At 40.3% G+C, this 26,863-nt stretch overlaps 1 protein-coding gene across 2 annotated transcripts in view; it reads right to left on the bottom strand.

The window, feature by feature from the left end:
• Positions 1-26,863, bottom strand: part of mphosph8 (M-phase phosphoprotein 8) — a 61,896-nt gene that overhangs the window by 30,613 nt on the left and 4,420 nt on the right. Inside the window, exons 2-4 of one of the 2 annotated variants that reach the window (XM_080197300.1) lie at positions 24,063-24,209; positions 5,614-6,639; positions 547-649 (exon numbers count right to left, since the gene is read on the bottom strand). In XM_080197300.1, the coding sequence (XP_080053426.1) occupies positions 547-649; positions 5,614-6,639; positions 24,063-24,209 (1,276 nt within the window). Of the gene's footprint in view, positions 1-546; positions 650-5,613; positions 6,643-24,062; positions 24,210-26,863 lie in introns of both variants that reach the window. The other variant, XM_080197299.1, reaches the window with a different exon arrangement.

Genomic DNA, 26,863 nt, shown 5'->3' with positions numbered 1-26,863 from the left:
ACCAGCTGCCAACTGGCAGTGGGTAGGAGGGTGTAAATCATCATCACAACTGTAGAACTATTACAGTACATGTTTTAGGGTACAAGGGTTGATCAGCTATCAACAAAGGTTAACAGAATTCTAGGATTTCTCAAGGAGGTGCAGAATAGGAAAGTCAAGAGATAGTGAGCCTATCAGAATCTTGATGTTTACTGTCCCTACTGCAGTTCTTTTGGTTCACAAACCTGAAGCCTTAAAATCAGTTTTAATATCCTATTTAACTTGTGTAAAAAACACGAATAATTACGTTTACCTTATTTTCATGTAACCTACTGCTAAATTCCACTTTCATTATTACAAGCATTTCCACTACTTGGAAAATAAGATTCACATGAATCCACATCATTTCATTTATATACAATTCAATTTTTAAACAAATTACACAATAGTATGAATACTTTTAAGTTTTAGAAGACATCTGACATTGAAACTTGAGACCATCATAAGTAGGAACCACCTTATATCAGGAAACCATGGGCAAAAGGCATATCCTTTACAATTACTTACTGCGGTCTATACTTTGTTCCTTTTGCCCTTTGCTCACATCCAGCTTATCAGGTACATCTCTGGGTGCTTCACCTTTCTTTCCCAACTTCTCTCGGGAAACAGACTGAAAAATAAAAGTACCTGTCTGTAAATGTTATTTACATTTAGACTGAAATATGTAATCTATGAAACAATTTTAGTTTTGTTTTAGTTTTAAGTTAAGAAATTGGACATTTCTAAACTGTAGAAAACTCAAAAGTTGCCACCTTAATAACGAAATGGCCAGTATATTAGATTCAAAATCATGGCCAGAATTCTCCAGCCAGATTCTCTGATCCTGCTGCATTGAATGGAGATTTGGCTGAGCACCAAATTGTCCATCCTCACTGATAGCGATGGCAGGCCAGAGAATCTGGGCCATGATTCAAGAGGGCATCTTGTTTTTTTTAAAAAAGAGAAATCATTCAATAGCTGTTCATAATCTCCAAAAGTTAGGGGGCAGCTCATGTTGAAACATAATCAAAAAGGATGAATTTACCACAAACATGTTTATAAATTGAACACTTTTACTTCAAATCAAATTTGATATTGTCTTCTCCACTTTCTGTAAAATCTTCATTCTATGATACATTTCCAATCTATCGTGCTAAAGATAAATTCAGACTGGAGTCACAAGATGGCAGCCATGCATCATGAATAGAAAAAAAAGGTTAGAAAATATTTGCTTTAAATAAACCACATTTACAGTCTTAACTACAGAAAATACCATTCCAAAGTCAAAATCTTCCCCAGTGGGAGTAAAGGACAATTGACCATCGCTTTGTATGGTCTTGATTCCAAAAGAATCTTAATTTAATCCATAATCTAAACAATTGTCTTTTGTTAACTAAACTTTTGGAAAGCTATTGGATGGTAATAAGCATATTGCAATATCATGAGAGAGCACAAGCTGTGAACTCAATCTAAATTAGTTGAAGTTTGTAGAAGGTGAAAGCAAGAAATAATTGAGAGAAGGATACTGAAGACATTAGTTCTTTGGACAACAAAAGTAAGCAATATAAATCCAACAGTTGAGATTGAGATAACAGCAAAAGTAGATATTTCAGTAGCGTTGGTCACAGATAAGGAGATGAAAACATACCAAGGTTGACTAAGTGGATGGAACAGTTGAAGTAAGTTTTTTTTAATTCTGGATGTGGGCTCTGCTGGCTAGGCCAGCATTTAATACCCAACCCTAGTTGCCCTTCAGAAGGTGGTGGTGAGCTGCCATCTTGAACCGCTGCAGTGCGGAAACAGAAGATTTACAACTGCCCATTTCTTGCTCAAAAGCAAGAGACAGAAAAAAGGTGGTCAAAAAGAGAACTTTTCACTGGACACCTCACACAGCATTCAATACAGGAAAAACACTATTTGGTAATGGTTTAATAAAGCTACTCCTAACTAGTGTAAATGAGCACTCTAATTAAAAAACAACAGTATCATTGGAGTACTGTGTGCAGTTTTGGGCACCGTACTTACGCAAGGATTTTGGCCTTGGAGGGAGTGCAGAGGAGGTTTACTAGGCTGATGCCGGAGTTGAGGGGGTTGAGCTATGAGGAGAGGCTGAATAAACTAGGCTTGTACTCGTTAGAGTTTAGAAGAATGAGGGGAGATCTCATTGAGACGTATAAGATGATGAATGGGACGGATAGGATAGAGGTGGAGAGACTCTTCCCGCTCAGAAAGGACAGTAGGACTAGGGGGCACAGCCTCAAGATAAAGGGGGGGGGGGGGGGGGGGGGCGTTTTTAGAACGGAGTTGAGGAGGAACTTCTTCACTCAAAGGGTGGTGAATCTCTGGAATTCTCTGCCCGTTGAAGTGGTGGAGGCTACCTCGCTAAATATTTTTAAGACGCGGGTTGATGGGTTTTTGATAAGAGAGGGGATTAAGGGTTATGGGGAGAGGGCGGGAATGTGGAACTGAGCCACGACAGATCAGCCATGATCTTATTGAATGGCGGGGCAGGCTCGAAGGGCCAGATGGCCTACTCCTGCTCCTATTTCTTACGTTCTTTGTTCTTATTAAGATCTTAATCCAATATTTCAACATAAAACCAAGTTTGAAGAAAAATATTAGATCAACTGAGTGATAATTTTCATTAGTCACCAATGTTGGCATCCACTTAAGTTTTTCATTTAATTTATTTAAGTATATCAAATTTATGAAGTCAGCTTTACACATCCATTTGGGATTGATGATTTTAAGTAGGCACATGAAAGCCGTATCCTAATTATTGACTCAAAATTTAGAACTATATCCCCAGAACACACATCTGGCAGTTACATACTTTGTTTAAAAACTGAATAAAAAACTTACAGGAATGCTTTTTACACTATTAGCCAAGACTGGTCAAACACTTGTGGTTTTACATACATGAAATCAAGATCATACGAACTGAGTAAATAAATTAGCAGATAATTGGATCTGCATGTAAACAACCCCCATTTTAAAGATATAGGCCTGAATTTTCCATTTGGGGCTGTTAACATATTATTACATTGCCTGGCCAATTAATAGTTATCCAGCATGAAACACACTGTAAAAGGCTACAGGAGGGTGGAGGGGTGGATGCCAGGAAAAGGGAACGTGGGCTGGTGCTTCCAACATGCTCTCTCTTGGGAGTCAGCCATTGTGGAGTGGTCTCAGGGAACTGCTGGCTTGTAAAATATAAATATTAGTGTAAAAACTAAGCCACGAGTGTCTGGGCGGCACAATCATGCACAGACCTCAGCCCAAAGACATTTGTTAATTTTATTTGCACTCTAAAATCTGGATGAATTAAAATAAAGAATGGCACTGATGAATGCATAGATTTCAAGGATTTTTTATATGTTAATTAGCATAGCAGGAAAATGTGTTAATCTAAGTAATTAGGAGGTTGAACAACAGTGAATAGAAATAGGTGTTAGAACTATAAAAAGAAATGAGGTCAAAATGGAGGGAAGAATATAATTTGCACCCATATTCCAAGAGATTATTGCAATATCAAAAGGGAAGAAACAGTGTAACCATAGCAGGATAACTGAATACAGGGATTGAAGCAGCTACAACCCAAGCCACACCCAGCTGGAGAAAGCTGGCTATCCCAAAAGGAAAAAAAAAGTGGTGATAAAAGTTGTTTTGAAAAGAGCAGAATCATCACTGTGAACTGAAGGTTTTCCCAAACTGGAAAATAACCTGTGGGTGGCAATTATATGCTGAATTTAGCTAATGGAGTTTTATAATATTGTATGTTGTTTAGGAAACTGCATTTTTCCGAGGTCAGGAACATGGCTAGGAATAGAAGTTAACTTCTTGAGGTTTAAGCTTAGTAGTGTCACAAGTAGGCTTACATTAACATTGCAATGAAGTTACTGTGAAAATCCCCTAGTTGCCAAACTCTGGCACCTGTTCAGGTACACTAAAGGAGAATTTAGCTTGGCCAATGTACCGAACCAGCACGTCTTTCAACTGTGGGAGGAAACCGGAGCACTTGGAGGAAACGCACAGACACCAGGAGAACAAGCAGACTCTGTACAGTGACCCAAGCCAGCAGTCGAATCCTAGTCCCTGGCGCTATGTTGCAGCAGTGCTTGCCACTGTGCCGCACAGATACTCTATGTGCAGCCATTATTGTAGCTGAGTGTACGGTTGAAGTGTACTGTAGTGTGTTGTATATTTCTTTTAAAAAGAAATAAATATTCTTTGATTGATGACTGTTTAGCCCATCCTTCCTCACATTATACCAAATTGAAAATATACACCACTAAGAACTGATGTTTCAAAGTTACCCTTCTGGATTTTGGGACATCTTTACACTTATCAGCAAGGTTCTTGACTAAACGGATATCACCGTAATTGCACTATCCAATCAGTGACTGCACTTCACTATTTTCACCAATTAGTTGGAGAAAGGGAGGAGGAAAGAGACGATCACTTACAAAGCCACACACTTACATAGGCAATTTCACTTATAAAACGTTTGAATAGAAATCTGTATGGGAAATAGCAGACAGGAAGCGTGCATAGATTTTACTTTGACACATACAATACAGATTTTACTGGGAACACCATGTGGAGGCTCCCCTCCAAGTCACACATCATCTTGACTGAAGAGCCTTTCCTTTATTGTTGCTGAAGCAAAATCTTAGAAATCCCTGCATTGGGCATCATGTACATACATGTGGCACGTAACAGTTCAAGAAGACAACTCACCACCACCTTCTGAAAGTGCATTAGCAATGTGCAATAAAGGCTGGACTTGACAGCAACAAGCACATCTGAAGAGCAAAAATATTTTTTAAATTCTTCAGAATTTCACAGCAATTTATATTTGCTAATCTAGCCTTCTGCTGACTAAATTTGGATTATTGCTGTGTGTATACGCTGGTGGGGCAGGGTCAAGATAGACAAAGAATGATCTTTCCAAAGAGCCTCACATACTGGATGAATGCACCAAAGATGATTCACACCTCCAGAGCAAGATCAACATGGAGGTTTATGTTTGCCACTGCCCTCTTACTGCATGGTACCCAAAGAGAGAGAGAGAGAGAGAGAGAGAGAGAGAGAGAGAGAGAGATATATAAGGAAAATAGTTGATTCAAATATGCTCTTCTCCAGTTTATGAAATGACCGTACAAAACAAATACTCAACATCTGATCCAAACCATTTTACTATGAAGTATATATATCTGAAATGGCCATGTCTCCAACAGATATCCTCAGTTATACTTCCACTGAGAATCACAGGAAAACTGTTAACTGTAAAAACCTAACTATTCTTCATGCCTTCACACCTGAATCTTATTTCATTGGTTCAAGACCTGAGAATGGTCAAGTCAGCTTTGAGTCATAACTAAATCCAGAACCATTCCTGATCTGAATTAATATTGTTTGTTTAGAGCCAATAAGTCAGTGTATTAAGAAGTATCTAAATCACTCTACAGCTTTAAAAGACCCAACTGGACGACATTCTACTACATCAGGAAATGAGCAAATGGAACTTCAGCTTATTTCTATTAGCAAAATTTCCTCAAAATTCATGGACAGAATCCAAAACTCTATGCTTACTTGGGTTGGGGTTTTAATTGCTTCCAGTTTCTCCTCCTTATTTGTTGCAGAGTAGTTTGGTTTGTCTGTCTTCACATTTTCTTTACTAACTTCAGAATCCAACCTTAACTTGTCAAAGAGGCTTGGCTCAGCAAATTGGGGTAGCTGTCCAGAAGTTGTTACATTTGATTCGGAACCTTGAACCACTGTCTCAGCTCCAGACCGCAGGGAACAGTCAGTCACATTATGTATTTTGTTCAATTTTATCATCAAGTTTTTCACAGAATCAGGTTTAGTAACAGTACTGTTTTCACCATCTCCTGACTTTCTGCCTTTGGCCTCCACCTGAAATTTTGGAACCTTGCATTCAGTACCACCTGATTTTACAGATGACATATACTCTTTATGCTTTTCTTGACTTTTATGTTTCTTATTATGACTGCTATTCTCCTTATTTATATTTTTCTTCTCCGAATAATCATCTTTTTGACTCTTTTTCTGTTTCTGTAACTTCATCTCCTCCTTAGAATTATCCATTTTGTCCCTCTTTTTTTTCTTTCTCTTTATCTTAAGCTCCAGGTCATCATCATCTGAGCTATCCAGAGATCTTTTTGGTGTCACCATCATGTCATGTCTTGCTAGTCCCTTAGCTGTTTTCTCACATGTTGGATCATTAGAATCCACATTTTTTCGTTCTTTGCTTTCACGAGGGCTTAGAGATTCTGATAAGTCAACCTGTGTGACTGGTTCCAATAAAGACCTCTGTGTATTAACATGTTTTTTCTTCAGTTTCTTAGATTCAGTTGAACTCCTTTTCTTTACTTTACCATCTTCAGAGCTCTCTCTCACATTTTCTGCTAAGTTGCCTCTCAGTTCTTCACTATATGACCTGCTGGATTTTGATTTTTTTTCTGTTTTAGGGCTGTCATATTTCATGCCCAGCTCAATTTTAGATTTTTTCTTCTTTTTCATCTTTTGTGGGGAGGTTTCTTTCGCTCCTCCATAATCATCAGACTCATCTTCAAAAATATCTTTGTCTAAGGTAAGCTTCTGAAACGAAAAGTAGGCACTGATGAGATGAGATAGCAAAAGCACCCAATAAATGAAATGATTGCGCAAGAAATAATTACAGCTTCAAAGAACTTGTGACATTCTAGCTAAAGAGGTTTAATAACATGGACAACTAATTATCTTTATTCCAGTGTCCTTTACGTTATTAAATGCATAGTCAGCTTGGCTCAGCTGAGAATACACTCATCTCAGTTAGGAGATTGCAAGTTGAAACTTATCTACTGACTTAAACATGTAATCTAGGCTGATACATTGTGGTTTAATAAAGTTAAACAGAATTAATTCAGTTAACTATGAAAGGAAAATAATTATTAGCATAAACAGAAAATGCAGCAAACAAGATAGGCTGGCAGGCTCTGGTGAGAGAAACAAAGTTAACGTTTGCAGTCTTTGCAAAACTGGGAAATTAGAAATGCAATAGATTTTGAGTAAGGGGGAAGGGTAAGAAAAACACGAGGGAATGTCTGTGATAGGATGGAAGACTGAAGAGATTAAATGACAAGGTACAAAGCCAACAGGAGTGCTAATGGGACAAATATAGAAAAACTCAGTGAATGTGAAGGTCAGGATAGCAACTGTCCAAATGCAAAACAAAAGGATTAAGATTCAAGAGAAACAAAAGCCAGTACTAAAAACAAAATCAAGGTTTTTGCTTGTTGAATTCAATATCAAGTCCAGAAGGCTGTAAAGTTCCCAAAGAAGGAGGTGCTGTTCCTCACACTTGAGATTGAGCTTCAGTGCAACATTGCGACAGGCCAAGGACAGAAAGATCAGAGTGGGAGCAAAGTAGAGAATTGAAATGACATTAGGAAGTTCATGGCCATACTTGCAGACTGAATGGAAGTATTTTGCAAAATGGTCACTCAGTCTGAATTTGGTTTCCCAATTGTGAATGTTTAACACAATATACAAATTGCAAGTACAAGTAAATCATTATCACATTTGGAAATTTTTTGGGGCCTTGGTGGGTGAGAGAGGATGTAAAATGGAAGATGTCGCATCTCCTGCATTTGCATGGAAAAGGTGTCATAGGAAATAAGAGCATTGGAGGTAACCAAAGAGTGTTCTCAGAAGGAGTAGGAAAGAGAGATGTATTTAATAATGGTATCATACTGGCAGAGGCAGAAATGGCAGAGGATGATCCACTGAACAAAGAGGCTGGTGGAATGAAGGAAAAGGCTTTTGTAGTTCTGGGAGGAGGAGAAGGGTAAGAGGAAAAGTGTGTGAAATAGAACTAACATAGTTGAGGGTCCTATTACCCATGGTTGGCTTTGGGGAGAGGAACTGAAATTCTCAATCAAGTGTTTTTAGCATTTTCTCTTTTTCTTTTGCATTTCCAACATCTGAACTGAACAGCATATTATATCAATCTCATTTATTAAAATATAAAACTACAGAAAGATTCAACACAGGATACAAAGCAGGATGGCATAGGAGGTCAGAATACAAAAAGGAGTGGGAGCTGAATCCACTTCAAGTGTTAGTGAATTACTGGTACTATCAGAATTAGTCTGGAGAGGACGGAGCAAAAGAAAATAACAGAAACAAGATCAGCATCAACAAGGTATTGAGGTAAGGAGCCAAGACACAGATACAGAATAAGCTGAATGATAATTACAAAGTGAGGGGCTTTTGGTATTATGTTCTTATGTTTTAAGTTTTATTTCAAATATGCTTTGAGCGTTCGATCGGAAAGCCGGGCGATGAATTAACATGACATGATTGGTGTGAATTTTGCAAGCTTGTTTTCCTATCCAGATCAAAATCTTAAGTTTATTTCTTGTAAGCTCAGCAGGTCAATGAATAAATAGAGGTGTAAGGGACACCTTAGTCCTGCAAAATGCTCATCCTTTGCCACATGGGAACTCCAGGATGCTTCGTGTCCTGAACAGACATGTGCAGGAACTGCCATCAGCTAGAGAAGCCCAAGCTCTGGATTTCAGAGCTTGAGGCTGGTGTCACTGCAATGTACCCAAGGTTGAGAGCTACATGGTAGCATGTTTCTGGAGATATTCACACCATAGCCTAAGCATGTGCAAGCAAGCAGGAAGAATCGAGTGACTACTAGACAGGTCAAAAGGACAGGCAGGTAATGCAGGAATCCCAAATGCATTTTGCATTCCAACACATTCAGTTTGAATACTGGAAAATGCAACTGTTCCAGCAGAGTACAAGAGCCAAATCCATAGCACCACTGGTTGCCAAGTTGTACAAAGCAAGGTCAGAAAATAACAGTCTTAGGTGAGTCAATAATTAGGGGAACGGATAGGCACTTCTGATTGCAAACATGATCCCAGGATGATGTTGGCTCCTTGGTGCTGGGATCAAAGATTCCATTAAGCATCTACACATGGACACATTGTTCCAAGAAGCATACCCTTAGGCTAGGTACTTCAGATTTGGATCAGTGATCAGAAATAGGAGGGTGTGGCTGTGAGGGAAGGATGTATGGGGATCCAGAAAGTGGAGGAGCTTCAGCCCATGGGGTCTATTCCACCATTCAAGTAGGTCATGGCTGATCATTCACCCATAACATTTTTCACCATTTCTCCATAACCATTGATATTGTTTGTAGTCAGCAATTTATCAATTTCAGTCTTGAATGTGTTCAATATTTGCACTTCGACAGCCCTCTGGAGTAAAAAATGCCAAAGATGCCACCATCCTCAGTGAAAAAAGTCTTCCTCATTTCAGTCTTAAATGGCCTGCCCCTTATTCTGAGAATGAGTCCCCTGGTTCCAGACTCACTAGCCAGGGGGAACATCCTTTTCACACTAGTGACACCCTTGTAAGAATTTTGTAAGTTTCAATGAGATTACCTCTCATTCTTGAAAACTATACAACAGCAGTAGGCATCTATACTCCGGTACTCCAATCCTCTTGCAATGAATGCCAATGAGCCATTTGCTCCTAATGCTTGCTGCACCAACATGCTAGCTTTTAGTATTGCGAAAAAAGGAGCTGTACTGTTGTGACTGCACTGGGAAATGAATCCTAGTCAATTTACAATGAGGATTGCAGTTAGGATTTTAAACTAAACGGAGGGGGTTTCAGGTAACAATACCCATTGTGTGACAGGAAGGGACAGAGCATACAAACACAAGAATGCACCAGCAAGTAAGGTTAGGAGTAGGGAAAAATGGTAAAGACAGGATTAAGGGCTGTCTGAACACACAAAGCATTCATAACAAAGATCCTCATGTTTAACACTGTCACAACACGTTTCAACAGGAGTCACCTTTCCATGTTCAGCAACGGAGGATTGGCTATGTGAATAGGCCTATCAACCTGGATGCCCCCAGTCAAGAGATGTGGTGGGGGGCCCCAAGAGATCCAATAACATGCTGACCATCATGACTGGTAAGGCTCCTTTGAAGTGGCAGTTGACACTGTCCAGGCTATTCCCTATAGTAGAATCCATTGGTAGGACAAAACAAAACCCTGACAAGCACTCTACTGAAGCCCATGCTTCCTGTAGTTGAAGAAATTCAGTGACTTTAGACCTCCCTGAGGAACATCTGACTTGGTCTTTGTTAGAAGTCTCACAACACCAGGTTTAAGTCTTTGTTACCAGACAAATCCAGAAAAAATGTTGAGAACACCACTGGGGACCCTTCATTGCATTAACTACTGAAGCAAATGCTTTGGTTAGTTTCGCTACACGTGAAAGTTCTGCAAAGTGTCACCTTAAAAGTCAGGACTATTAAGCAAGGTTGTAATCACCCCATACCAATTCACAATCCACTTGACAGTAACTATTCATCACAAAGATCAACTGCTCTCCAGTGCCAATATTAAATAACAGCTAAATAGGAAACCCAATCACCGCAGTGCCAGAACTAAATTGCCCACCATAGTCAAACATGATCTACACTTTAAAGACAATTACACTGGATTTCCAAATCATATGATCTGCCCAGAAGAAACTAGGCCTGTCCTTGAATCTTATCAAAATAAAAACACATATCAACTCATACCAAATCAACCAAATATATCACCTTCCATTTATTGGGCACTTCCTGTACCCTGACAGCCAGTTTTCTCAAGAAGCCACCACTGACACGGAGATCCAACACCAAATCAGCCGTGTCAGGTTTGGTTCTCTCAACTCGCAAATGGTCAAAGGTCCAGGGCTGGATAAAGAAAACATTTTGCAGATACTCTTATACAAAAGTGGATAAAAGTTGCCAGGTGCAGATGAACTGTATCAAGGCTGTTGAAAGAAGCAAGGAAGGAAATAACAGGGGCTCTGACCATTTTCCGATTCTCTAGGGTTTACAGATATAATGTGAGAGGACTGCTAACTATCATTGTTTTAAAAATAAGGGTGAGGTTATAGCATTCAGCCTAACCACAATGATGGGAAAATGATTGGTGGCAATTCTGAAGGATAATATTAATAGTAATTAGTAATGGCCTGGGCAAGATCATATCAGATTGAATTTGAGGTGGTAACAAGGAGAGACAATGAGGGTGCCATATTTGATGTAATCAAGATGATTTGCACAAGGCATCACATGGTGGGCCAGTCAGAAACGAGGAAGCCTTTGGAGCTACGGGCAAGTTGGATCTGAAATTGGCTCAATGGCAGAAAGCAACTGGTAATGCTTGACAGGTTTCTCATCACTAGGAGGCTGGGGTTCCACAGGCCACAATACTGATTCCATAGTGTATGCCAATCATTTAAACTTAAATATTAGCAGGATTAGGTAGTTTGCAAATTATAGAAAATTAACCTTGTGGTTCATCATGAGGATAAAAGATACAAAGTAAGGATGAAAGATGTAGGCTGCAGAAAATATAGATTGAAGAGCGAACAGGTAGGCAGTAAACTAGCAGTTGGAATTCAATTTGGAGAACAGTAAGGTAACATATTTAGGGAAGAGAAACCATAATAAATGGAAGGATATGGGAAAGCATAGACAGAGTTATTGGGGCCACAATTAGAGTTTTGGTCACATTACAGGATGTGATTGCATTAGAGAGGGTACAGAGGAGATAAGGATGTTGCTAGGAATAGGAAGTGCTAGACAGAAGGAAAAATTAGGTCATTTTCTTTGCATAAGGGAGAGGGAGATTTAACTAGGATGAACAAAATTGAGGAGGGCTTTAAAGAGTGGACAGGAAGAACCTACAATCCTTACATACAAGCCAATAATGTGTAGTCAATGTAAACTAAGTGACAGAAGGTTTACAGGAGAGTTGAGAAGAAATGTTTCTACTCAGACAGGTTGGCAAGAGTTTGGAACTTGCTGTCTGAAAGGTTGGAAAGATAGAAATGTACACTGCAAGAATGCTTACTTATGCATTTGAAGAGCCATAGCCTATAGGGATACAACTAAAACTGGAAAATGTGTTTAAGGTTGATTATATATGTCAGATACAAAAAAAAAATCAATGGATGAACTGCTTTTTTGTGTACTATAAATTTTCTATGTTTCTATGGGTGAAACAGAGATTTATGGATAAAAAAAAATCAGGGTTTTAACGTCTACCATGTGAACTCAAGATAAATATGGCTTAGGCAGACCATTCGTCCTCTCTGATGGATGACAAAAAACCAATAACGAAGCAGTCCAATAACTTCAGAAATTAAACAACTACAGTTATTCAGCAACTTCTGTCAAAAAGCAACACACAATATCAAGCCAACAAAAAGGATTACAAAACAGAAAAAGGAAGAAATCCAGTGCACGAGAATTCAAAACCTACAAATGGTGGAAGAGGTGCAAAGAAGTTTTTTTTAAAAAATGAAATGGGTATCAAAAGTAACAGCAAAAAGTCATTAGAACTATATTACAGAGTAGCAAAGGAGAACGTAGGACCATTAAAGACAAAGAACAAAGAACAACACAGCACAGGAAACAGGCCCTTCGGCCCAACAAGCCCACACCGCCATTTCAACATTGTGAGTCCCCTCTCCACCCATGACCCTTGTCTATGCTTATGGCATTCCACATTGGAAACCAGATTGAGGGGAGACTAATTTAGGGACAATTTGTTATACCAATCAGCCTAAGAGCACATCTTTGGGGTGAGAGAGGAAACCTGAGCACCTGGAGAAAACCCATGCAGGCACAGGGAGAATGTGCAAACTCCCACAGACACTGGCCCAAATCAATGTATCTGCACAGCAAAGTGATAGTCACTGAGCTGTCATGTTGCCCAGCATCTGGTCCAGTTTAAGCGTACACTAACGACGTGAAGCACTAGTCTACTCTCGAAACATCCAAGAGCAGCCCTCGTACAACTCATCGCGTGTATGCCCCTTGTTGGGCAACAAGGTGGACTGAAGCACCTGTGGATTAAAAGAGAAAAACATCAATAACATGCACATCCTTATGCCAAACATTCAAGGGAATCCCCAGAAGCTCAGAAGTAAAACAAGTGAGCCAGAAAATATGTTGGAACGTCCATAGGAATCAATTGATTCCCAGGAACGTCCCAAGGCTCCTGAACCTTATTTAAAACAGTCTCCTGTATCCCTCCATCTCCATCCCGCTCATGTGCCTCAGTATCTCAAACAACTCCAGCATGCCTGCCTCCACCACCTTGCTTGGCAGAGCATTCCATACCCCCACAACCCTGTGTGAAAAACCTCCCTCTAACATCCGAATTATACCTCGCCCCCATCACCCTAAGCCCATGGCCCCGCGTAATGTGTGTTTCCAATCTATATCCTTCATAATCTTATATACCTCTTAGATCTCCCCTCAGTCTCCGTCTTTCTAGGAGAAATTTGCCCAATCTTTCCTCATAACCCAGTCCTTCCATACCAGGCAGCATCCTGGTAAACCTCCTCTGCACTCTGTCCAGGGTCTCCACGTCTTTCCGGTAGTAAGGTGACCAGAACTGGACGCAGTACTCCAAATGCGGCCTAACCAACGTTCTATACAACTGCAACATTAGACTCCAGCTCTTGTACTCTATACCCCTTCCTATAAAAGCTAACATACTATAAGCTTTCTTCACAGCCTTCTCCACCTGTACTGCCACCTTCAAAGACCTGTGCACTTGCACCCCCAGGTCCCTCTGCGTTTCTATACTCTTAATAGGCCTACCTTTCATCATACAACTCCCCCCCTACATTATTTCTCCCAAAATGCATCACCTCGCATTTATCAGGATTAAATTCCATCTGCCATTTATCTGCCCAATATACCAGCCTATCTATATCCTGTTGTATTGCCTGACACTGCTCCTCAGTGTCTGCCAGTCCAGCCATCTTAGTGTCATCTGCAAACTTGCTGATCACACCACGTACTCATAAGACAATACAGTTATGGCTATAATGGACAATAAGGAAAAGCTGACTTGTTAGCTGAGTACATGGTATCCATATTTGCCCCTTAAATAGGGCATGTGGTTTAAAAAATGGAGAGAGAAAATAATGCAACTTAAGGTAGACAACCTCTAGGATTTGACAGGCATTAAAAACAAAAATAGGGTTGGAAATAGATGCATTAATCATAATTTTGTCTCTACATTCAGAATTGTGCTGCTGGACTGCAAAACAGCAAGCACCATTTCAGTATTTAAAAAGAACAACAGGTAATTACAGATTGGTGTTATTAACATCAGTCGTGGGGATGATGTTATTTGAATCCATTATGAGGGACAGTGTGATTGGGCACTTGCACTAGGATGAGTTGATCAAAAAGAGTTAACATGGATTTGCCATGTTACGTCATTGATAACTAATCTGACTGGCAAGCTTACTTTTCAGGGACCTGTACTGAAATCTTACTTTCTAGGAATCTGCACTGGATTGTGTGGAGGGTGGGAAGAGTCTGCAGAAGGATCTGGATAGGCTGGGTGAATGGGCCAGGAACTGGCAAATGGAATTTAATGTTGGCAAGTGCGAGGGGTCCACTTTGGTAGGAATAATGGTAGGCAGGATTATTACTTATGTGGAGAAAAACTGCAGCAGGCGACGGTGCAGAGGGACCTCGGGGTCCTTGTGCATGAGTCGCAAAAACCCAGCTTGCAGGTGGTCAGGAAGGCGAATGGGATGCTGGCCTTCATCGCAAGGGGGATTGAATATAAAAGTAGGGAGGTCTTGCTGCAGCTGTATAGGGCATTGGTGAGGCCGCAGCTGGAGTACTGTGTGCAGTTTTGGGCGCTGTACTTACGCAAGGATATTTTGGCCTTGGAGTGCAGAGGAGGTTTACTAGGCTGATACCGGAGTTGAGGGGGTTGAGCTATGAGGAGAGGCTGAATAAATTAGGCTTGTACTCGTTAGAGTTTAGAAGAATGAGGGGAGATCTCATTGAGACATATAAGATGATGAATGGGATGGATAGGATAGAGGTGGAGAGACTCTTCCCGCTCAGAAAGGATAGCAGGACTAGGGGGCACAGCCTCAAGATAAAGGGGGGGGGTTTAGAACGGAGTTGAGGAGGAACTTCTTCACTCAAAGGGTGGTGAACCTCTGGAATTCTCTGCCCGTTGAAGTGGTGGAGGCTACCTTGTTAAATATTTTTAAGACGCGGGTTGATGGGTTTTTAATAAGAGAGGGGATTAAGGGTTATGGGGAGAGGGTGGGAATGTGGAACTGAGCCACGACAGATCAGCCATGATCTTATTGAATGGCGGGGCAGGCTCGAAGGGCTAGTTGGCCTACTCCTGCTCCTATTTCTTATGTTCTTATGATTTTTTGCTTTCTACACCATATATTAGTGACTTGGAAGAAGAGATAGATAGCTGTAAATCCAAATTTGCAGGTTACAACAAAATAAGAGGCATAATAAATTGCATATAAGAACAAGAAGCTATAAACAGAAATGGATGCGTTAAGTAAGTCAGCAAAACTATGACAAGACTTCTAACTGGGCAAGTGTGAAGTCATCCACTTTTGATCCCAGAAAGACATCTTAGAATATTTTGTTAAGGTTGAGAGATTAAGACGAAGGACCAGTAGCATTTAGGTAGTTATGGAAACAAAAACTGCTATAACCAGAAAGAGATACAACAGTTTTTTAATGACATGCTGTCCTTTATCTTAAGGAAGGTGGAATTGCAATAGAACAAAAAAGCGATGCATCAGTTGTATGGAACCTTGGTTAGACTCATTCATTCATAATGAGATGCTTGAGGGCCATACAGCACAGATTCAACAGAATATAAGGGTTAAAAGGTTTAAATAATGTAGTCAATATACATTTTTATTCCCTCAAGTTTGTAAAACTGCAGTATTTTTAAATAAGGGATTCTTAAATTCAAGTAGAGAAACTACTTCCTCTCGTGGTGGAATCCAGAAAATGGGGCATAACAACAATACAGATATGTCATTTAGAAGTGAAACCAAGAAGCATATTTTCCACAAGATAGTAGAAACCTGCCCCTCCCTCAAAAGGCTATGGATACTACATCAACTGAAAATTTTCAAGACCAAGATCCACAGCTTTTTGTTAGGCAAGGGTATTAATGACACGATAAATTAAGGTAGGGGAACAAATTGGTACAGATCAGCCATTATTTAATACACTGGTGGACAACCTGCAGCCCTTCAGGATTCTGAGTGCGGCCCATGAGACATTTTGTTGATTGCTGCCATACAGAGTTGCCACTTTCCGCTGGTTTTCATCCACATAGCTTTTTTCCTGCTGATATGATATACACATAAAGCAAGGGCAAGTGAAGCTGAGGTACTTGCTAATTGTATACAAGATTGACTGCAAGTGCTGTGCACTCCCTCTGCATCCAAAGTGTAAAAATCTATTTTGTTTTTAACTGCTTGAGGTTCTATTAATATATTAATGATTAAGCATTTTCTATAACTTAATATCCAGCGTATAATAAATGTATTCAATCTTATTTGAGAATCATCATTGACGAACATGCCGAATTTCAATCTTGCAGCCCACTGAAATGAAGGAGGGCCACTCATGTCGCCCACTCAGTAGCCTAGGTTGCCTATCACTGACCAAAGTAGAATAAAAGAGGATCAACGATTTACTCCTCTTACAAAATAATTCAATTCAGACTTCACAAATATATTAAATTACAAGTTCAGGAGGATGATGCACACAGCCATAAATAGAGATGCAAGAGCAAGTCACTCAGTCTTAAAACTTTGAGTAGAAAATGTAGGAGGAACAACAATCTACAGGTAGCCTTAAGAGCTAGCTATCTAAAAACCCAATTTAAACTAAAATGCACTTTATGGATATATCATGACAAATTTTTCCACAGATGTAAACTAAATTTTGCGCTATGCTTTAAGAACAACAATGATTTTTGTTTCACTCAAAGTAAGAAACATGGCAGCCCAAAATCCAGCTTGCATTTTGCCAATGGAACAAATGCATATTGGACAAGAGTATCCAGCTTCATTCAAAAATCCAGTTTACATTTTGCCACCGGAACACGTTTTACATTCTCGCTTTTAAATCTGCTACTGCAAGACCAATTCAGGGGTATTTCACTATGTGATCAATTTAAACACTTACAGCAAAGTTGGAGATATTGGGAGTATAAAGACACTTTACCTGAATGCACGAAGCAGTCGGAACGAAGTGAATGAGTTGATGGCACAGATCAGCACAAATGGATATGATCTAGTGGCCATTACAGAAACTTGGTTGCAAGGTGACAGGGACTGGGAGCTGACTGTCCAGGGGTATCAAGTGTTTAGGAAGGATAGACAGGAGGAAAAAGACGGTGGGGTAGCTCTGTTAATTAAGGATAATATCAGGGCAGTAGTAAGGGAAGATATAGGCTCCAAAGAGCAAAACATGGAATCGTTGTGGGTGGAGATAAGGAATAGTAAGGGGAGGAAGACACTGGTGGGTGTGGTCTATAGGCCCCCAAATAACTTAGAGGTGGGGTGGGCTATAAACAAGCAAATAAATGATGCGTGCTGAAACAGAACGGCAATAATTATGGGGGATTTTAATCTGCATATTGATTGGATGACCCAAGTCGGACACGGTGGGCTTGAGGAAGAGTTCTGAAATGCTGTCAGGATAGTTTCCTAGAACAGTGTGTGACAGAACCTACGAGGGAGCGAGCTATCTTAGATTTGGTGTTGTGTAACGAGGCAGGTAGAATTAGGAATCTTCTTGCGAGGGATCCTCTTGAGACGAGTGACCATAGTATGGTTGAATTTTTGATGCAGATGGAGGATGAGAAAGTAGGGTTCCAAACCTGTGTCCTCTGTTTGAACAGAGGGGAATACGATAGGATGAGAGCGGAATTGGCGAATGTAGATTGGGGGTGCAGATTGGTTGGTAGGACGGCTGAGGAACAGTGGAGGATTTTTAAGGTGATCTTTTTCGGTACTCAGCAGAAATATATTCCGATGGTAAAGGAGGAATGTAGGAGAAGGGGTAACCAGCTGAGGTTATCTAAAGGAGAGTATTAAATTAAAAGCTGATGCGTTCAGAGTGGCTAAAAGTAGTGGGCGATTAGAAGATTGGGCAAGATTTAAAAATCAACAAAGAATGACTAAGAAGGTGATAAAGAAAGGAAAGATAGACTATGAAACTAAACTAGCACTAAATATGAAAAAGGACAGTAAGAGTTTTTACAAATATATAAGGAGGAGGCTGGCTAGAGTGAATGCTGGACCCTTAGAGAATGAGGGGGGATTTAGCGGTGGGAGATGAGGAAATGGCTGAGGCCTTAAATAAGTTTTTTGCCTTGGTCTTCACGGAGGAGGACACAAATAGTTTGCCGGATCTTAAAGATAGAAGGATGGTAGGAGTTGAGGGCCTGAATGCGATTACTGTCACTACAGAGGTAGTGCTTGATAGACTAATGGGACTGAAGGAGGACAAGTCCCCAAGATCAGATGGAATGCATCCCAGGGTTCGGAAAGAAATGGCAGAGGTGATAGAGGATGTCTTAGTAATTATTTACCAAAATTCGCTGGATTCCAGAGAAGTGCCGGAAGATTGGAAAATGGCTAATGTTACGCCACCGTTTAAAAGAGGTAGCAGACAAAAGGCAGGGAATTATAGGCCGGTTAGTTTAACCTCTGTAGTTGGAAAAATGCTTGAATGCATTAAAGAAGAAATAGCGAGGCACCTAGAAAGGAATGGTTTGATAGAGTAGATGCAGCATAGATTCATTAAGGGGAAGTCGTGTTTGACAAATTTATTGGATTTCTATGAGGATGTGACTAGTGCGGTAGACAGAGGGGAACCGGTGGATGTGGTGTTTTTAGATTTTCAAAAGGCTTTTGATAAGATACCTCATAAAAGGTTGCTACAGAAGGTTAGGGTGAATGGAGTTGGCGGTAAGGCGTTAGCGTGGATAGAGGATTGGTCGTCTAATAGGAAGCAGAGGGTATCAGTGGGTGCTATTCTGATTGGCGATTGGTGACCAGTGGAGTGCCTCAGGGATCAGTGCTGGGGCCTCAGCTATTTACCATTTATACAGACGACCTGGAGGAGGGGGCTGAGTGTAGGGTGACAAAATTTGCTGATGACACGAAGATGAGTGGAAAAACAAATTGCGTGGAGGGTGTGGAAAGTCTGCAGAGGGATCTGGATAGACTAAGCGAGTGGGCGAGGACCTGGCAGATGGAGTATAACGTTAGCAAGTGTGAGGTTATCCACTTTAATAGAAATAATAGTAAGAGGGATTACTATTTAAAGGGCGAAAAGCTGCAGCATGCTGTGGTACAGAGGGACCTGGGGGTCCTTGTGCATGAGTTGCAAAAATTCAGTCTGCAGGTGCAGCAGGTGATCAAGGCGATGAATGGAATGCTGGCCTTTATAGCGAGGGGAATAGAATATAAAAGTAGGGAGTTCTTGCTGCAACTGTACAGGGTACTGGTGAGGCTGCAGCTGGAGTACTGTGTGCAGTTTTGGTCGCCGCACTTGCGCAAGGATATTTTGGCCTTGGAGGGAGTGCAGAGGAGGTTCACTAGGCTGATACCAGAGGTGAGGGGGTTAGACTATGAAGAGAGACTGAATAGGCTGGGTCTGTACTTGGAGTTTAGAAAGATGAGGGGGGAATCTTATAGAAACATATAAGATAATGAAAGGGATGGATAGGGTAGAGGTAGAGAGATTCTTCCTGCTTAGAAAGGATAGCAGGACTAGAGGGCACAGCCTCAAAATAAGGCAGGGGGGGGTGCAATTTAGATTGGAGTTGAGGAAGAACTTCTTCACTCAAAGGGTGGTGAATCTCGAATTCTCTGCCCGTTGAAGTGATGGAGGCTACCTCGCTAAATATATTTAAGTCACAGGTAGATAGGTTTCTGATAGACAGGGGAATTAAGGGTTATGGGGAGAAAGCAGGAAAGTGGAACTGATCCACTTCAGATCAGCCATAATCTTATTGAATGGCGGGACAGGCTCAAAGGGCTAGACAGCCTACTCCTGCTCCGATTTCTTATGTTCTAATGAGATGGAGGCTGGCAACTGAACACTCCACCTGGATTGCCATTTCTGTTGTATTACAAATTCTGTTGTACATCACCATTGTTTCTCTGGGATTATTGTTGATCTTTCTTCTGCAATAAAATTACAGTAACTGAAAAGTGAGACATACTGTCGAAGCTTCCATCGCGCAAAGACAGTTCACAAGAAGGCCAACTGTATTGGGAACAATTAATATCACAAAAACAGAGTGAAATTGGTTGGCAGATAGCCTCTAATTGGTCAATGCATTCTCCTGGAAAATACAACAGGAACAGTTAATTGCCGAACTTATGTTAAAATGGAGAGAAACTGCAGGAAGCTGCAACGCAAAGGGCCCTTTTGGTACTTGTGCATGAAACACAAAACTAGCATATAGGTGCAGCAGGTAATTAGGAAGGCTGATGGAATGTCAGCCCTTATTTCAAAGGGGTTGAGTATACAAGTAGGGAAATCTTGCTGCAACTGTACAAGGTACTGATGAAACCACATCAAGTGCTGAGAGGAGCTCTGGTTCCCTTATTTAAGGAAAGATATTATTTCATTGGACGCAGTTTGGAGAAGGTTCACTAGGAAAGTTTACAGATTGGGATCTACTCATTGGAGTTTAAAAAGAGTTAGAGATGATCTCATTAAAACATATAGGATTCTTAAAAGGCTTGAAAAGATAAACACAGAGGATGTTTCCCCTCATAGGAGAGTCTAGAATCAAAGGACATAGTCTCAGAACAAAGGGGTACCAATTTAAGACTGAGATCAGGAGGAATTTCTTCTCTCTTATGAGTGTTTGGAGATACTTGCCAGAGAGCTGTGGGGGCAGAGTCCTGTGTATATTTAAGGCTGAGAGATAGATTTTTGATCAATAGATGAATTAGGGGCTATGGGGAAAGGACAGGAAAGTGGACACGAGAAACGTTGCAACTGTAATCATCCTATTGAATAGTGGAGCAGGCAATGGGGCCAAACAACCTTCTCCAGTTCCTTTTTCTTATGGTGGATTCTGATTGGTCAAGGCATTGCCACTGGGAATTAACCTGAGAATAGCTGTCCCAAAGCTTTGGAATGTGTTAACATGCTCCTGGTATCTGCAAAGAACAGGGCCATGTGCATGACTCTATGCATCCTCAAGCATGAGTAAGTGAGCTATGCTGCAAGCCTGACTGATAATCTTAAATTAGTTGCCAATGTAGCTGTTAGCACAATCAGGATTGTTTAGCAATTGTCATCCAATTTCTGAATTAGATCTAATGTTGGACAATTTGTTCTGAGCTTTGCAAGCACTGACTAGCTGTACTTTGGTTTTGTGAACAGCTGAAAGGACTTGCTGCTTGATACAATCTGCCAGTGGTTGAGACGTACAATCTACATACTTGGAATCGCAATGGCACAGAAATTCATATACTCATTTGTATCAGAGGCAGACCATCTTCCTTGGTTTGACAGCAGCATCCACAGCAGCTAGCTTCACCTACTGTTCAAATCTTTGCCATACCTGAACCCTCCAGGGTAATTAGAGACAGATTGGGCACTTTTCAGGACTGAAAGTGACAGTCTTAGGCCCATTTATGAGTCTGTGAGCAAACAATCTCCTGATCAGGGTAACGCATTATTTCACAGGATGGCTTGTATTTACTAAATTTACATACTCAACAACTCTCACAGTTGATTTGAATTTCAACAGCGCCATGTATACCCAAATAGATAATGCTGCCATGGAATCCCCTCTAAGGCTCTCAACAAATCTTTTTTTTGCCACACAAGGCATCTTCAATTAAATGATACCCAAGCTTCCACCCTTGCATATTTTGCACACATTAATGACACATTTGCTGAATTTGAATCTGCAGTTATGTGAAATAATTTACACATCTTAAGGGACTCCATCCCATGCTCAAATTCACCTTCGGAATGGAGCAATCAAATTAATTCCTTTCGTTGGTCAATGGGAAATCTGTCAATAGGGTTTTCTACTACTGTCTAGCCCATTGGGATTCCTACAGTTCTGTGCACTACAAGATTGGCCTCATCCTTATCAGCAACCCAAAATAGCAGCCAAACCATTTACTCAGTGCAAGCATGATGCAAAAATGGAATATATCAAAGCCATCTTGCGTGATAATGCTTACCCTGATCAGATTGCTGCGTATTACGCAAACTCATGAATGGGCCCAAGGTCCTAAAAAGTGCCCGGTTTACCTCAATTATCCTGGAAGGGTAAAGTGCTTCAGAAATTTGAGCAACAGATAAAGCTAGCTATTCCACAGTAGCAACGTGAGTGATATTCTCCACTAATAGAATGCTGCCAAAGCCATTCTGAAAGTGGTTGAGAAACTAATCATCCATGAGTGAATGGCAGAGCAGACTCCATGGGCTGGGTGGCCTAATTCTGCTCCTTTATCTTATGGTCTTATCACACAAATGAGCATGTGATATATGAATTTCAGTGCCAGTGTGATGCCAGGTACATAGGCTATACATCGCAACTAGCAGATCATTTCATACAGCACTTCCCTTCGGCTGTTCATAACAGGTTAAATACTCAAACAGCCATGTTTGCAAAACTCAAAAACATTGGATACGATTCCAGGATTTGATAACACTAGCAATCCCAATTTGTGCTAAGAACTTGTGCAACATAGCTCAATCATGCTAGAAACTATACATATTCATACAGAGTCCTTTGTAGACAGAAGAACATGTCCACGCATTATGCCTTTTTAAACTGAAAGAAAGTTTGGGAGTCAGCCATTTCCTGGTTCATTCCCCACAACAATGCATTGACAGAGTCAACCTGCCTGGTTCAAATTTCTATAAAGGTGCGCAGTTAACTGCTCCGTGGCACATTCACCATGGCAATGCCTCTGTAAATCAGCATCCACTTGCCAACCAATCAGCACTCTTATGGGGGTGACACAGTGGTTAGCACTGCTGCCTCAGTGCCAGGGACCTGGATTTGATTCCAGCTTGGATGGCTGTCTGTGTGGGTTTTCGCTAGATGCTCCAATTTCCTCCCACAATCTGAAAGACGTGGTTAGGTGCATCGACCATGCTAAATTCTCCCTCTGTGCACCCAAACCCTAGGCATCAGTGTGGCAACTAGGGGATTTTCACAGTAACTTCATTGCAGTGTTAATGTAAGCCTACTTGTGACACTAATAAATACACTGTATGCCTTAACTTTTAGCTGAGTGTTTGTTTCATACATTAACAGCTGTGTTCAGCAATGGGAACACTCCAAATCTCAGATCTTGCTAAAGGCTTGAATATTTGACATTTGTTACCTGGTTCTCAACTAATGTAAGACGACTTGTGACACAAATAAATAAACTTTAAGCTTTTGTTATCTGCTTTACAATTGTTATTTCAGAACTATCCTAGGAGTGCAAGATGAAAAACTTCGACAGTTTGTCTTTTTTTTCGAATCAATACTCAAGTTCTGTACTATAAAATCAGGGTTAAACACAATAACATAATTCCATCCAGGGACACAAAATGCCAAGATAGGACCGCAAACTCAGGTTTCATTCTTGCATCACTCAGATTTCCTCTGGAGGCAAATGTTAAGCCTCTGCCAGGTAGTTTAAAGAAAGGAAATTAATTTGATGTTCCAAAAAGTCTCACATTAGAATTGCAATGCCAAGTATCTATTTCATTCCAAACCCCGAGGAGTGAATAAGAGCATAAGGGAAGAAAAGAAAACACATTTAACACAGTACAAATTCCTCAAAAATCTAGAGTAATTCATTGTTCTATAAAACTTGAGGCATTTTATAGGAGCTTTGAAACAAAATTAATCAGCTTTAAAACATTTACTGTAGTTATAAGGTTAAACTGCCTGCCCCACAAATAGCTGCTAAACTATTAAACAAATTTAGTAGTGAGGCAAATAGCAAAGATAGGAAATCAAATAATTATTTGAGGGAGAAGGGAATAGAAAGATCTGCTGATAAGATTAGATGATATAGAATGGGAGGCCAAACAGCCTCCCACTCTACAAACGTAGTAAATTCTTTGGAAACAAACTCTCACCCGATTGTCTTTCACAGGTGATTTTTCTGTCAGTTTTCTTTTGAACACTTGCAACACCTCTGTGCAGTCTTCCAGGTGAGCCTCAGGTTCCCAAGTGTCATCTTCAGAAGAATAGCCTTTCCAGTGAACTCTGTACAAGACTTGACCCTGTTAATACAAATCAAAATCATACTGTAGATGAATCATCAAACTAGGCAATAATGCCAGATACCAAAAGTGGGAAAACATCCAGTGGTACAAAATCAAGTTAATTTAAAACAAGTCTTGAACTTAAAATAAATTATCTCATAATTCCAGGAATACTATAGCCTTCAAGTTGAAATATTTCAAGATTTACATTATTAATTTGTTAAAAATGCCTTCACGTAACAGCATCTAGTGATGGATAAATGAAAATTAGATACATATTCACTTCATGACACACTTTGTGGGGTGGGAATGCAACTTATTTTTTTCCAGGGATTCCCATGTCCGGTCGCAATTCAAGTACATTGAAACCTGTAAATTAGGGACAACTAATGGATTTCTTTCATGTCTATTATTTGCAAGGTCATTAATTTCAAAATAGTGCTGGCATATACACAAAACCAGATACATCAAATATCCCAGGATTGATTTTTACCACGTGTAACATTTCTCCTTTCCCACATGGGATTGTGTCTAATTCTAGATGAAAGTTTAGATCGCACCCCCCCCTCCCCACACCCACCAATTCTGGGATCTGCCAGCTTGTAGACTGCACTGTCTGCAAGAAGCAGGAAGCCAACCATGAACAAGCAAAGGGAAAATGAGAAAGCCACAGGTGGTGGTGTTGGAGTCCTTAGTCCTGGCATCATCTTCTGTTACCACCACATCCTCCTTTACACTACATCAATAGCCATATGATATAGGAACCCACTGTCTAATTGCTCTCACTTCCCTACTTATTTCAACTTTAATGTCTGCTGATTTCCATGGCAGAAAATGATGGACCCACTCACTTAGCACCAATCTCCCATCTTCTAATCATCCTTTCCGTTTCTCCTTCATACAGAAACCGTATTCCTTTGACTCTATGATCCAACTGATATCAAAATAATTGCCAAATGTTCCAACACTCCATTTCCAGCAATTCAGCATCTTCATGATGTCACTCCACACAATCATACTATGGTGGGGAAATGATATCAAATGCAGGGAGGTGCACAACAACAGAAAATCTTATGTCATATTGTGCAAACACTGTTCCCTTTAAACTTCAGTTGTGTGTAGCTGATTGAGTGTGCAGCCTCTTCAATAACTGTTTTAGCACTGCCATGCATGCACATAATTCATCACAGAATATGGCCTGCATATTAACTTCCAGACCCTCACAGCTTTATAGGAAGTGTACATAAATAAATAGCAGTGCTCTGGAAACCATTTCATGAGTATACGAGTTATTCCAATACGGTTTCCAGCTTTTGTGGAATGCACATTCTTTATCGAACATTCATAACAGCAAATAAATATATAGTGCAATGCAAGCATTCCTTAAGACATAGGAGCAGAATTAGGCCACTCCGTTCCACCATTCAATCACGGCTGATATTTTTCTCATCTCCATTCTCCTGCCTTTTCCCATAACCCCTGATCCCCTTGTCAATCAAGAACTTATCTATCTCTGTCTTAAAGACACTCAATTACCTGGCCTCCACAGCCTTCTGCGGCAAAGTTCCAGATTCACCACTTTCAGATGAAGAAATTCCTCCTCATCTCTGCCTTAAAGGATTGTCCCTTTAGCCTGAGGTTGTGTTTCGATGCCAAAAATAAAGCAGTATATCTGACACTATGGGTGATGAGTAAAGAAACCTGCACTACACAAAACATGTCTCTCTCACCCGTTGCCGGCTTACACTTACCTGCGAGTCCCATGTTTTCAGCTGCAAACTGACTTGATGCATTGAAGGCTGTCCGTAGTTCGTAATTAGAGTGTGGTGGCAGTTTCAAAGTTCAGCTTGTATCCATTATAATGCAAGGTATTTGGAATTGTCAATAATTGTCCTTTTTTTTTAAAAACAGTTGTTACCGTATACTTCAACCACTTTACTGATCTTCAATAAGTTGATTCCTAACCTGAACTTTTCTTGTATGCTCTCATGTTATATAATCACCTCAGCTTGGAGATCTGAGGGAGCTGGTTATGAGGAAATGGAAGTAAAAGACAGAATGAATAAGAAAATAAGGATAACAAAACAAGGCAAACAAAATGCAAGGAAGGAATGAATATGCCAGCAAGAAAAAATGTGCAGTTTAAAATTAAGGAAGAAATTACAAAAACAAATTCATGTTGCAAACTATCCTTTGTGGAAAATGAAATGGCACAGATGACAGTCCTAGAAACAAGCGTCAGTCTGAATTATTTATATCTCTGTAACTGGAACTGACTAGAAAAGCCAGAAGAAGCCTGATGTTTGCAACAGGTTAATGGGTATGGTCTGAAGGCAGTTAACTCATTCACACAAACAAAATTAATCTTTTCAGCATAATTTTGTTTTATCAGAGCCAACTATCAGGTTAGAGGTCTAAATCAATCCACAGTGGTCCAGTTCACTTCAGCTACAAATCATTATTGGTAAGTTCTAGACATGCCAAACCGGAGAAAGAGAGACAGAGAGAGAAAGAGAAAAAGAGCTTTGCATTTATATACTGCATTTCATGATCCTGAAATGTTTAACATCCAATTAAGTACTTTTGAAGTGTACTCATTGCTACAATGCAAGAACTATAGTAACCACCTTGCACGTAGTAAGATCCCACATACAGTTATGAGGTAATGACCA

The sequence above is a fragment of the Carcharhinus amblyrhynchos genome, chromosome 10, assembly GCF_965287045.1.
Source record: "Carcharhinus amblyrhynchos chromosome 10, sCarAmb.v2.hapA, whole genome shotgun sequence".
NCBI lineage: Eukaryota > Metazoa > Chordata > Chondrichthyes > Carcharhiniformes > Carcharhinidae > Carcharhinus > Carcharhinus amblyrhynchos.
The sequence above is the reverse complement of the archived record's forward strand: the minus strand, read 5'-3'. Positions and strand labels throughout refer to the sequence as shown.